At 53.0% G+C, this 12653-nt stretch overlaps 1 protein-coding gene across 2 annotated transcripts in view; it reads left to right on the top strand.

Moving 5' to 3' along the window:
* Window positions 1-12314, top strand: part of NAT10 (N-acetyltransferase 10) — a 37450-nt gene extending 25136 nt beyond the window's left edge. For both annotated transcript variants that reach the window (XM_055301092.1, XM_055301094.1), the window contains exons 17-29: window positions 269-370; window positions 466-540; window positions 1099-1215; window positions 1660-1793; window positions 1991-2039; window positions 5450-5546; window positions 5626-5736; window positions 6684-6856; window positions 7327-7446; window positions 7750-7848; window positions 8226-8299; window positions 9078-9161; window positions 11524-12314. In XM_055301092.1, coding sequence (XP_055157067.1) covers window positions 269-370; window positions 466-540; window positions 1099-1215; window positions 1660-1793; window positions 1991-2039; window positions 5450-5546; window positions 5626-5736; window positions 6684-6856; window positions 7327-7446; window positions 7750-7848; window positions 8226-8299; window positions 9078-9161; window positions 11524-11632 — 1344 coding nt within the window. In that variant the 3' untranslated portion in view covers window positions 11633-12314. The remainder of the gene's footprint in view (window positions 1-268; window positions 371-465; window positions 541-1098; window positions 1216-1659; window positions 1794-1990; window positions 2040-5449; window positions 5547-5625; window positions 5737-6683; window positions 6857-7326; window positions 7447-7749; window positions 7849-8225; window positions 8300-9077; window positions 9162-11523) is intronic.
* Window positions 12315-12653: the final 339 nt, after the last annotated feature.

Raw genomic sequence — 12653 nt, 5'->3', positions numbered from 1 at the left:
GGAGTGCACATATGCACACTATGTAGATTTTGCTCTCTGGGGCAGGAGGATGTCTATCCTGCCTTGTTCCTGAGGGCATCAGGATGCCCACGGGGCGCGGTAATGAAACTTCACTGGAAGTGGAGGAGTCTGATAACAGGGTTAAGCCTGAACTGGAGTGGAAACAGCTGGCCTCGTCGGGGAAGCAGCAGCAGAACATTGAGGATGTTCTGTGAGTGGGCTCTACACCTACTTCTGGCCTGTCTTCCCTGTCTTGCTGTCCCCGTAGGTGTGCCTCGAAGGGGAGATTTCCCGCCAGTCCATCTTGAACAGCCTATCTCGAGGCAAGAAGGCTTCGGGGGACCTGATTCCCTGGACAGTGTCAGAACAGGTGCTGTGCTGTCCCTCATACCCCCACGTGAGTGAAGCTGGCGGTGTCGGAGGATGTATTTGATGCTCACTTACTGGCTTGTGTCTCCCACACAGTTCCAAGATGCAGACTTCGGCGGCCTGTCAGGTGGAAGGGTTGTTCGCATTGCTGTTCACCCGGATTATCAAGGGGTAACATGTCCTAGTGCCTCTCAGATCTGCTATGCTTTATTTGCTCAGCTGTGTTGCTGGCAGCTCGTTAGGGCAGGTGTATTTGGTTGTTTGGATGGAAGGTTGGTCAAGGAGTAAGCAGTTCTAGGGACTCCTTGGCCATGGACAGTTTCCCAAGGACTAGGGGTTGGCGGGTGGATGGACTGGTTGTATTTACTTGCTTTTCTCTTATGAAGACAGGACACTTGTGAACCTGACCTACTTACATAGTTACCTCCTGTCTCTTAGAAATCCCCACTGAGGAGTCAGCTGTGGAGATGTCTGTTTTGGGCTTGCTGATCTGTGGACCAGAAAGCCCAGCCAGCCATCTTCATCTTCTTGCTCAGGCTAGGTGGTGTGAAAGTGAAGGTCATAGCGTGCTCGTTCTTTGGGTCTCTGCTTTGACCTCAGTGAGAGATTTCATTAATTCTCTGTCAAGTGTAGTTTGACTCGGAGTGAAGGCTTCCTGGAAGCAGTACGGGGTGTAGAGGGGTTTAGAGAGATTGAGAACATTTGTCTTCCTTTTGTGCTTGCTCACAGATGGGCTACGGCAGCCGAGCTCTGCAGCTGCTGCAGATGTACTTTGAAGGCAGATTCCCTTGTCTTGAGGAAAAGGTCCTTGAGACGTCACAAGAAATTCACACCGTCAGCAGCGAGGTAATTGCCATTGGCTGAACTCCTTCTTCCCAGGACAATGGTTCTCTGAGTCTTCAGTATCCAGAAGTGTTCATTGGTCTTTGCCCTCTGAGCACTAGCAGATATCCTCCTGTTTTGGAGAAGCAGCTGCTTCTCCAGCTGGCCTCTGAGTTGAGAACCTCATCCCATCAAGTGATTTTTAGGCATTTTGAAACCGTGTGACCATTTTCCTGAATTCTGGGTTTGGAGCAGTTTGCTTTCATGCATGTCCACGTGTTTGCTATACTTGGGCATGACCACTAGAGCTAATTAATGATGCCTGTATTTTAAAAACCAGGGAACAAAGAAACCTGTCCCAGTTTTTGCTGTGTTTAGGTCAGAGCCTGGTACGGTGCGGGTGCTTGGGAATGTCACTAAGCTGCTGCTTTGCTGGGTGGACTGGGTTCTCTCCCTGGTATCCTCTAGGCTGTCAGCTTGTTGGAAGAGGTCATCACTCCTCGGAAGGACCTGCCTCCCTTACTCCTTAAGCTGAACGAGAGGCCAGCCGAGCGCTTGGATTACCTGGGTGTGTCCTATGGCTTGACCCCCAGGCTCCTCAAGTAAGCATTTGCCTGCCTCCCTTCCTGGTGTCACTCCATGGCCTTGGTGTCCCGTAAAAGAGATCCTGTGGGTCGTGTGGTCTGCCTTTCCATCCCGTGTGCTTATCAGCCATCCGTTGACTGCCCTGCCCATCTTCATGGGTCAGTCAGTGCAGTTGGGGGGCACATGGTGACCTGCTTTCTTCGTATCTTTGCAGGTTCTGGAAACGGGCTGGGTTTGTTCCTGTTTATCTGAGACAGACGCCGGTGAGTGAGGCAGAGGAGGGGTGTGGGTTTGCAGTTACAGTTGGTGAGAGGCCTGTCCTTATACGAGCCCTGGTTACTCTTGCTGTGCTCTGAGTACGTGTGCCTGTGCCTCCAGGAGGATTGTTCTGATGGGCACCTAACAGCCATCCTCCCTGAGAGGCCATGTAGTCCCACACTCACTCTCATCTCGTGTGGTGCCCACCTGGTGTGTGCCTGGCTTTGTGCCTGATTACAAAAATGGCAGAAATGCCCATGCACTTCTTCACTGAATTCTGGAATGCTGCAGCCTCCTTCAATTTGTGAAAAGTAAAGCAGTGTTTTTAGGAGAGGGTTGCAGGTGGGCAGATGCCTATTATAAGCTGGTATCTGAGGGAGGGCTATGACTAGGTGGATGACCAAGCCATGGAGATTATGGAAGGAGGAGTTACTGAGAGTCCATAAAAAAAATCCATTCATTTACGCCCTGCCATGGTGAGCAAGATAAGTCACGAAGCTTATTTTCTTTTTCTTTTTCTTTTTCTTTTTTTTAAGATTTTGTTTGTTTATTCATAGAGACATGGGGGGCGGGGCAGAGACACAGGCAGAGGGAGAAGCAGGCTCCATACAGGAAGCCTGACGTGGGACTCGATCCTAGATTTCCAGGATCATACCCCAGGCTGCAGGCCACGCTAAACTGCGCCACCGGGGTTGCCCATGAAGCTTATTTTCTAATGGGTAGAAATGGGCGACAAGAAAGTGAAGAAAATGAGAAGTTTTCAGATTATGCTATGTGCCATGAAAAAGACGACTAAACACTGAAACTGTAGTGTGCTGAGTGATCAGACTTCCGAGGAGTGTCCTTTCCAACTGGATCCTGAATGTCCATAGTGGACTGGCCATTCCTGGAGAAAAAGGGGTTTCCACACAGCGGCTGCAGCAAGCGTAGTAGGGCCTGAAATGGAAGTGAATGGGTGACTTGAAGGAGACAAAAGAAGGCTGGCGCAGGTCCTGGTGGGGCATTGAGGTTGGGTAGGGACTCTGTTTTCCTCCTGTCCAGTTGGAGGAAGGTGTTGAGCTGTGACTGCCACGTAGACAGTGGACGGTGGTGGTCTGAGAGTGGAGGCAGGGAGATGGGTGGCTGAGAGGACGTGGTGAAGGTGGAGAGAAGTGGCAGAGACCAGGTGTGTTTGGGGGTTGAACTGATGGATTGAATTGGAAGATGAGGGAACCGTAAGAATTCCTAGGGTTTTGGCCTGAGAGTCCAGGTGAGAAACTGGAAGGTCTGGAGGTGTGCTGTTTGCTGAGAAGAGCTGCTGGAGGAAGGACAGGTCCGGAGGTCACAGTGGAATGCTCCGGCACAGTGTGAGGTGCTTGTCAGATACTTGATGGGAACATGGGACAATTAGTTGCCTACAGGAGTCTGGCGTTCCAGGGAGAGGTTGGGGCGGGAGATGGAACTTGGCATATTCTCAAGAGCATTTACTCCCTGGGATCGAGGACTTTGTTTTCTTCACAGCTATAACCCCGGAACTTAAGAGCATCTACTGGTAGAGTAGTACTGTGTTCAGTTAATACTTTGGTTCAGTGAATGACTACGTTTTTAAAGTTACTGAAAACTGGGACTGAAAGTCAGCTGAGAAGAGGGTGCATCCTGGACTCTCCAGCCTTCAGAGGAGTGGGTCAGAGACAGGAGCGGCCTTGAGCTGGAGGAGAAAGTAGGGGAGGGCATCAGAAGCTACGTTTAACCAGTGTTTCAGGAAGGGGGTGGTGCTTGGGTGGCTCAGTCAGTTGAGTGTCCAGCTCTTTTCTTTCTTTCTTTTTTTTTTAAGATTTTATTGTTCATGAGAGACATAGAGGCAGAGATATAGGCAGAGGGAGAAGCAGGGTCCATGCACGGAGCCTGATGTGGGATTCGATCCCGGGCCTCCAGGATCACGCCCCGGGCCAAAGGCGGTGCTAAACCACTGAGGCACCCAGGTGTCTCGTGCATCAAACTCTTGATTTCAGCTCAGGTCATGATCTCAGGATTTTGAGATCCAGCCATTTTGGGCTCCACAGTAAGCTCAGTCTGCAGGAATTTCCCCTCCCCACCTCTCTGTCCCTGCCCCCATTTCACCTGCGTGGGTGTGTGTCTACTCTAAAAAAAAAAAGGGGGGGGGAATCTGTGGCTGTGGGAGAGAAGGGAAGCTAAGGACAAATGGCCAGTGGACTTGCTGGCAGTGTTGATTAGAGGGAAAACCCACTGCTGTGGAGCTGAGGGATTATCCCCACTGGAAAGAAGGGCAAGTGAGAAACTAGATGATTTTTAAGGGAAGCAAAAGGGAACAGAGAAACCCAGGTAGCTGCCAGTACATCAGCATTAAGTGGAGTTTGTCAGATGGAAGATTCTAGAAGATATTTTACTGTAGGGCATGATTGTGTAGAGATTGGGCAAATAGTACAGATGATGGGGGTCTGATGGTAGAGGCAAGGGGAGCAGGACCCTGAGTACAGGAGGAGAGGTGGCCACCTCGTCCTTCTCAGCAACAGGGAAGGCAGACAGTTTGGGCACAGGTGTTGGTCAGCTGGTTGAGTTGGTGTTGGGAGGATGATGTTCTCTCACAGTTGCTTCTGTTCTCCCAGGGAGGGGAGGCTGTCAGCTGAGAGAGGGGGTGCTGGAGGTTTGACTCTTGGAGCAAAGTCAGTGTCCAAGGACTGTGCCCATTTGAGTGTGTAAAGTGGGCCTGGTGAAGTCCACGGGCTGTTGGGCTCTTCGGTGGGGGCACAGCAGCTCCCGGATGGGCCGGGTCCTTGGTAGTGAGCTGGATTGTGGTGGGGCTGCAGATTGGCCGGTCAGCTTCGAGGAGAGTGCGGACGGTTGCACTCAGCAGAGACCGTGGTTTATGCCTGTGCTTTTGTGCTGCGCGCCGCTCGTCTGTGACATGTGGGTGTTCTGTGAATGCGCTCTGCTTGAAATGCATTAGATATTTCCGTTGTGTGGAGTTTAGTGGTGGTTGTGTAATAAATATTTAAAAACCCGTGCCCATTATTTTAGCACCTAAAGAAGCTTGCATTTGCAAGCTGATTGCCACTCGGAATTCTGGGTTTGGGGGTGTGGATCGTGTGGAATTTAAGCTGTAATGACTGTGAGTTCAGAATCTGACCGGATGTGTGCGAGTGGCTCCCTGGGTCCAGAGCGGACCGCGTGCTGGGACGATCTGAACCGCTCTGCTCCACTGCCGTGGCACCTGCCGGGAAGTCACAGCACCAGGTGGCCTCTGACAGCTGTCGTGGGGGACATGAGGCTGTGGGGAAGGTGCGGGCAGTGTGTGGAGGGCCCTCTCCCCGCTGCGAAGAGTGCGTCCTCCCGCCCTGCCTGCTAGCCCTTCAGCAATGACAGATGCTTCACGAGAGGGCGTTCTTGGTGCCAAGTGGGCATTTGTGTTTCCCAGAATGACCTGACTGGGGAACACTCGTGCATCATGCTGAAGACACTGATGGAGGAGGATGAGGCTGACCGGGGAGCCTGGCTCCCGGCCTTTTGGAAAGGTAAATTGGATGGGCAGGGGGGCAGTGAGGTAACAGGCTGGGGGCCCCCCCGACCTCTGACTGTGGTTGTATTCCACAGACTTCCGAAGGCGGTTCCTAGCCCTACTGTCCTATCAGTTCAGCACCTTCTCGCCTCCCCTGGCTCTGAACATCATTCAGAACAAGAACCTCGGGAAGCCAACACAGCCCGGTGAGCTGGGTGGACTGGTGCGGGGGGCTGGTGGGGGCTTGGTTTGTGGAAGGAGGAAGTGAGGTGAGGCGGAGTGTGGTGGGTCCAGGAGGAAGGCTGGCTTGGGAGTTGAGGGACAGATTCTAGGCCTGCATCTCCCACTGAGCTCCCCACTCCTCTCCACCCCGCCCCTCGCAGACCCTGCTCTGCCTTATGGGCACTGGTGCCTATAGTACCTTCCATCTTCATGACAAGACTTTGGGGAGGTGATTTGACTTCAGATGTCAAACAGGTCAACTAGGTAGTTAATTATGTAAGTCCTGTGAACTAGGGTAACCAGCTCAGTTCTGAGGAGGCTCGGTCCCCTCATTCATGAAACTGTAAATAAGCACATGCACCCAACCTCATGTGGCTAACACGTGGAAAGTGCTTTGGACCTGTAAGTTCTGTTCGAATATTTAAAATATTAAAAAACAGATCATTAGTATTAACAGCTGTAGATTTTTTTTTCTGTTGTTCATTATGTGTGTGTCGCTTTTTTTTTCTATTACATTTTGATGGAAAAAATCTGTGTTCCTTGAACTGAGCAGACCATACACACTTTCTGTGAAGCTGGGTCCTGAGGAGAAGTGGCAAAGTGGGGAAGGAGTGTTTCCTTGGTCTGATGTGTTGGTGCATGAAACTCTGAGCAAGGGTTGTGTGCCAACCGTCCCCACTCCCTGCGTGGCCTGGAGCCACCTCCCCTCTGCAGGAGGAAGGTCGGGGCTGCCCGGGGTGTGTGTTTTGTCAATGGACAGGCGCTTTCAGGCGGCTCCTCTCCTGCTCTGCTCTGGTTCAATCCCCGTGGAGGAGCAGCTGTCAGTGTGCCCCCCTCCCTGGGGACCATCATGTGTGTTATCTGGGATTCTCGTCAGACCTTGGGAAGGCATCCGGCTGCCCTGACCTGTCTGGCTCTGTTCCATGTACAGCACTGAGCCGGGAGGAACTGGATGCCCTCTTCCTCTCCTATGACCTGAAGAGGCTGGAGATGTACTCCCGGAACATGGTGGACTATCATCTCATCATGGACCTGATCCCGGCCATCTCCCGGTTGTATTTCCTAAACCAGCTGGGGGACCTGTCCCTGTCTGCCGCCCAGTCGGTAGGTTATGTGCTGCTTGTGTGATGGGCCTTGGCTTGGATGCTTTGATGGGATTTTGTGCATGTAATTGCCTGCGGTTCTGATAGGTGGGTAGTGTTCTCTCCATTTTACAAGTAGGGACACTTGGACTCTGCTCAGTCATGTGGAAGGGCTGCGGTCTGATCCCACACTCTCCCCACCCACCACACTGCCTTGATTCTCACTGTAACTTAGCAGAAGTTAGGGGTACCCTGAAATTCTAATGCAGCCCGGAAGCAACTCTTGTCAAGATAATTAGTTTGAGGATTTCAGGAAGGGGGAACATTTCTTGGTGGTTTCAGTAATGGGATGAAAGAGAAGATGCCAGAATCGACCGTGCCAGTTGATACTTGGTACCAGATAGCTGTGGTCAAGAGAGAGTGGTTCCGGTGCCATTTTAATGGGCAAGGGCCTGTCCCAGTGGCCACTTCAACAGATTTTCCATCCTCCAGGCTCTTCTCTTGGGAATTGGCCTACAGCATAAGTCTGTGGACCAGCTGGAAAAGGAGATCGAGCTGCCCTCTGGCCAGTTGATGGGACTTTTCAACCGGATCATCCGCAAAGTCGTCAAGGTACTATCAGCCCAGGTCAAGGTTTGGGTCTGTTTCAAATAATTTAACAAGCTCACTCCCAGCCTTAAGATAAATAGATGTTAGTTAACATTTGGTTGTGTTTGAGTGTGCTGTGTGCACACACACACAAAGACCTAGGGGGCAGGGCTTCAGCTGTGTCTGTGATGTCCCATTGCATGTCTGTGATGTCCCATTGCATGTGTGTGCTCATGTAGTACGTGAAGTGGGTGCTAAGTGACCCACGGCCGAGGGGCTGGGTCTCTGCTGCGGCTTCATCTTCCACCCCTGGCCCTTGTCTTGCAGCTGTTCAGTGAGGTGCAGGAACGGGCCATCGAGGAGCAGATGGTGGCCGTGAAGGATGTGGTTATGGAGCCCACGATGAAGACCCTGAGTGATGACCTGGTACGCTCCCGCTGCAGGCCTGGCCCTGGGGCTGTGCACCCTGTCCCCTGGAGGAGGCGTGCTTCACCCTGACCCAGTGGTGGCGCTCTGTAGGTGGGAGCGAGTGCTGGCTCCCAGCCACCTCCCTACCCCACGTGCGCTCCGGCTCTCCCTCCTCGGCGAGCATGTCCCACTGCACATGTGCACACCGTCCGGCAGCTGCTGCTGACAACTTCCAGTTGTCCTTTTAGACTTTTCCAAATGCACATTTTATAGTCCTGCATGTGGTGGTGGAGCTGTGTGCTCCTCCCCGGGATACTCTTGCCCCTTCACCTTTTTCTGTGCTTCGTCCTCTGCTTGCCCCTGACTCACTCTGTCTCTGGGGCTTGGACTTGCAGGATGAAGCAGCAAAGGAATTCCAGGAGAAACACGAGAAAGAAGTGGGGAAGCTGAAGAACATGGATCTCTCTCAGTAAGGCTCCTGCGGGGCTGGTGGGGAGTGAAGGCTCCGCCTGGGCTGTGAGGACCCTCAGGCCTGTGTGCAGGCCTCTTCTGATCCCCCTCCAGGCGCCCTGGCATCTGTTGCAGGGCACTCTTTTAGAAGGACTCAGTTAAATTAAACTTCCTCCTTCACTATTTGCAGAATTTTGGAGGGTTTTTCCCTGAGGTGCCTCGGGAGGGGGATGCTGAGTAAGGAGCATCCACTTTCAATGGCCATGCTACTGCCTGAGGCACAAGCCTCCTTTCTCTGGTACCCTCTGCGCACTAGGACTCCCAGTCCCCTTGGAGCTTCAGCCTTCTGGCTGTTGTCCGCTCTGTGGACTGATGGGAATAACGACTCTAGAATTAGTGGCTTCTGAGCTCTCTGACCTGCAGCCCCGTGGCTGAGGCAGCTGTGCCCTCCGCTTTGAGCTCTCAGGACCTCGATCTGCTCTAGCACTGCTAGATCCCAAGGAGGTGGGGCAGGGAGGCCTGATCCCAGGGCCTGTGAGCACATGCCCGAGGGCGGGAGTGAACCGGCAACTGTGGGGCGACCAGAGGCCTCCGACTCCTGCAGGCCTGCTCCTCGGGTGGAGCCCGTCTCCTGGAGCTCGGCGCCGGCATTCCCTTGCCGTCTGTCCGCACCAACGCAGCTCTTCTGGCTTCGTGGCAGCGTGTGTCTGGAGAGAACGTGTAGCTGTCGTCTTGCAAACAGTCCCTTCTTGTAGGCAGGCTTTGAGTTTTGTTCTTTGTGTTTTTGTTTTTTAAAGATACATAATCCGTGGGGATGATGAGGAATGGAATGAAGTCTTGAACAAAGCGGGACAGAATGCCTCCATCGTCAGCCTGAAGAGGTGAGGAGGGCCCCGCGGGCCCGGACGGGAGGCCTTCTGGTTTCTGTGCTTCTCTGGTGACTCACTAGGAAAGAAAGCTTTGAGGGACGAACCCCTTCTCCTTCCTCAGAGGGTTGCTGCTTTGGGATCCTGTCTCCGACAGACAGGGCGGGGCCACGGGGCCGCTGTGGCCTTGGTGTGGTGTGGTCACCCTCAGAACAACAGTGGTGGCTCTTTTATTACCAGCGCTGCTTTCAAGGTGAAGTGACCGAGGCCGCAGGGTGTTCAGTAACTTCCCGAAAAGCATCCAGCCAGTGAGAGGCGGAGCCGGGCGGGGGCCAAGTGTGGCCACTGCCTGGCTGGAGTGTGACCTCCCGCATTTCTTGCTCCTCCCGCTGATGGTTCTAGTCTCCGGCCTTCGATTTCTTCAGCCTCCTAAAAATCGAGGGCGCCCCCTAAGGGCTTTTGTTTATGTGGGTTGTATTTTTTTTTTTAAATTTTTATTTATTTATGGTAGTCACAGAGAGGGGCGGGGGGGAGAGAGGCAGAGACACAGGCAGAGGGAGAAGCAGGCTCCATGCACCGGGAGCCCGATGTGGGATTCGATCCCGGGACTCCAGGATTGCGCCCTGGGCCAAAGGCAGGCGCCAAACTGCTGCGCCACCCAGGGATCCCATGTGGGTTGTATTTATCGATATTTCCCACATTAGAAATGAGAAACCGAGAAAACCACTCATCCAAAATTAATAGTCATGGACTCTCTATTGTTTTGTTATTTTAAAGATTCTTGGGCACAAAAATCTTAGGGTGTCACTGTGTTACGTTTTTTGCAAATCAGTACTGTTTGGCTTAATAGAAGGCAGCTGGCTCATCTGTGCCCACATTCGGTCTGGTGCCACTGGAAGAGAACAAAAGTGAAAGGCAAACTTATTTATGTTGTTATGAAAATAATTTCTACCTTGGGGCCCACCTGGAGTGGAATGGTCTGGGGGTTCTCAGGAGTCCCTGAACTCTGCTTTGAAAACCTTCCTCTCCAGCTGCTTCTCTGCAGAGAGGGGAGTATTTGTAGATAATGGCTTCTCAGGCCAGAACCTTCCTCAGAGTTCCGTTGGGAGGAGAATGAGGTGTCCCCTGCCCTGGGCCTCTGAGATAAACTTCCACATCTGGTTTGGGGTTAGTAGGAAGGTGAGTTCTTGGCATTGCCAGAGGACAGGATCCCTTAGAGGATTTATCTGGAAAGCCAAGTCTTGCGACTCTAGGAACTGTAGATCCTGTCTCCTGCAGTCTCTGTAAGTTACTCTGGTATATTGAAGTTTCCAGCATTGGTGCCAGCCTCACTCCCCAGATGCTCTCCGATGTGGCCCAAGAGCCTGCTGTCCGTGGGTCCTAGTTTCTGGTTTGGACAGTACGGCAGATGCAGCCCAAGGCCCGTGATGGCCCCAGCCTCGAACATGGGGCTTTGACTGGAACAAAAGGCCGTGGCATGTGCTTGGTGTGGGTGCAGCTGGTTCCCAGCTCCTCCGAGCTTGGCTTGCCCTGCCATTTGTTTGGCTGTCACTGCTGGTGAGGGGCCTCCCGAGTTCCCTGACTTTTGTGGTAGTTGGTGCTTTGAGGGCTCCGAGGAAATTGCCCTCTTGGAGGTACACACACTGCTCTCTATCGTCATATTCTTTGAGGCCTTGTTCCCGCAGCCCCAGGTCAGTTCATTCAGGTGATGTTAGTGGTCTGTGGATGCTCTCTGCCTAGGGAGGTGCTTGTTCCCAGGGCAGCAGGCCGCTGAAGAGGAGCTGTAGCCCGTAAGCGGGAAGGAAGGTGGCCATTTGCTGAACGGCAGCACTACCAGGCTGGCCAGCTGGAACGTAACCTGACTTACTACTCCTTGGGTTTCCCTCTCATTTAGGAAAACTAAAATAATGCCACATTGGAAAGTATTATCAGGTTTTCCTGGGGGTCTCCTGCTTTGTATTAGAGACTATCCTTAGGGTCATCGGGATAGTACGTCTGCTTTCTAGGGTAATCCTGAGTGGTGAGTCCTGGGAGGGAATCTTCCTTGGGACGGCTTAGATTTTTCTTGAGGCTTTGGGAGGGGCGCATGAGCAGTACTCCAAAGAGAACTCCGATTTCAGGTGTTAAGGCAGAGATTGTTGCTGGGTCTGAGGAAGAGCCCGGCCAGGGCAGGAACTGGGTCGGCACGACCCCCCAGCCCATTGCCTGGCTTGCAGATAGGCTTGCGGAGAACGTCTGTGTCTAATGTCATTAATGTTTCGGGCGGTGGAGACCCTTTCAGACCAAGCAAAGCAGACTGAAAGATGGTACAGATCTGTGCATATTTCATTTTCTTTCTCTTTCTACTCATGGTTTGTTTGTTTTCTCCCCCCTCCAGTGACAAGAAAAGGAAGCTAGAAGCCAAACAACCCAAAGAGAACAAAAAACTGAAGAAAAACAGAGACATGAAGAACAAAAAGGATCTGAAACTGAAGCAGAAGAAATAGCGTGGGCATCGGTGGCTGACGCGTAAGGAGGTCCCCCTGACTCCCTGGGCTGTCCCTGGCCGGACCGGGCGGCCGCCTGGATTGTTAAAAGCAGCAAGAGTCCCCACCAGAGCCGGAAGCTGGCCGGGAATTCCATCTTTGGGCTGAGCTTGGCTTAGGGCAACGTCACTAAGTGGACTGCCGGCCCACTTGGAACTCGATGGCTGGGCAGACCTCCGGTGCTGCCAAGGGCCTGTCTCCCCTCCCGCAGTCCAGGCCTTTTCCCTCCGGAAGTTCCTATTTTTGCTCTGGGCCCAGCTGTTTTAGCTCCTTGCACATGTAGGAGCCACACTGACTCTGGTCCTTTCTCAGGCGTCAAACGGCTTTCTGGTGATGCCCAGGAGGCACTGGTGCAGCCCTGGGCCTCTCGTTGTGGCCTTGTCTGCACACCGTGAGGCCTAGAGCAGCAGAGCTCTGGTCCCTGTTCATGCCCCGGGGTTTGCTGTAAACCCTTCCACTCCAGGCTCCGCAGGCCTGCTGCCCCCGTCCCAGAAAAGCCTGAGCTCTTAGGCTTGAGTCCCCCCCCCCCCCCAATCTGTTATTTCATCTATTTGGAAAAAAAAATGTTGGGGAAGACCCTTTTGCTAGCAGGGGTGAGGGAGAGAGAATCTATTTTTAATAAATAACAAGCTGGAAAGACCAACTGCCTCTGGGTGCTCATTGGCTCCATGTAGGTGGAAGTTGCCCCTTGCCCTATTGCTTCTGGTGGGTCCTGGCTGCCAGGTAGACTTTGGAAAGTGGTGCCAAGGCCAAGGGTGGGCAGTGGCCAGGGCTTCCCAACCCAGAAGCCTGGGGGAGACGTGGCCGACACCATCTGCGCGCACTGTGGTCCTTCGGAGGGACGTGCTGTGGCTCCTGGGAGCTAGCTAGCTGTGCTTTTCCTCCCAAGCTCCTGTCAGGTCATCCCATTCCTTCCCTCTGTTGGGGACAGAAATTATATGGTGGCTTCACACATACTCTGGAGTGTCTGATGGTAGCCTTT

The sequence above is a fragment of the Nyctereutes procyonoides genome, unplaced genomic scaffold, assembly GCF_905146905.1.
Source record: "Nyctereutes procyonoides isolate TBG_1078 unplaced genomic scaffold, NYPRO_anot_genome, whole genome shotgun sequence".
NCBI lineage: Eukaryota > Metazoa > Chordata > Mammalia > Carnivora > Canidae > Nyctereutes > Nyctereutes procyonoides.
This window is presented reverse-complemented; position numbering and strand designations above follow the sequence as displayed.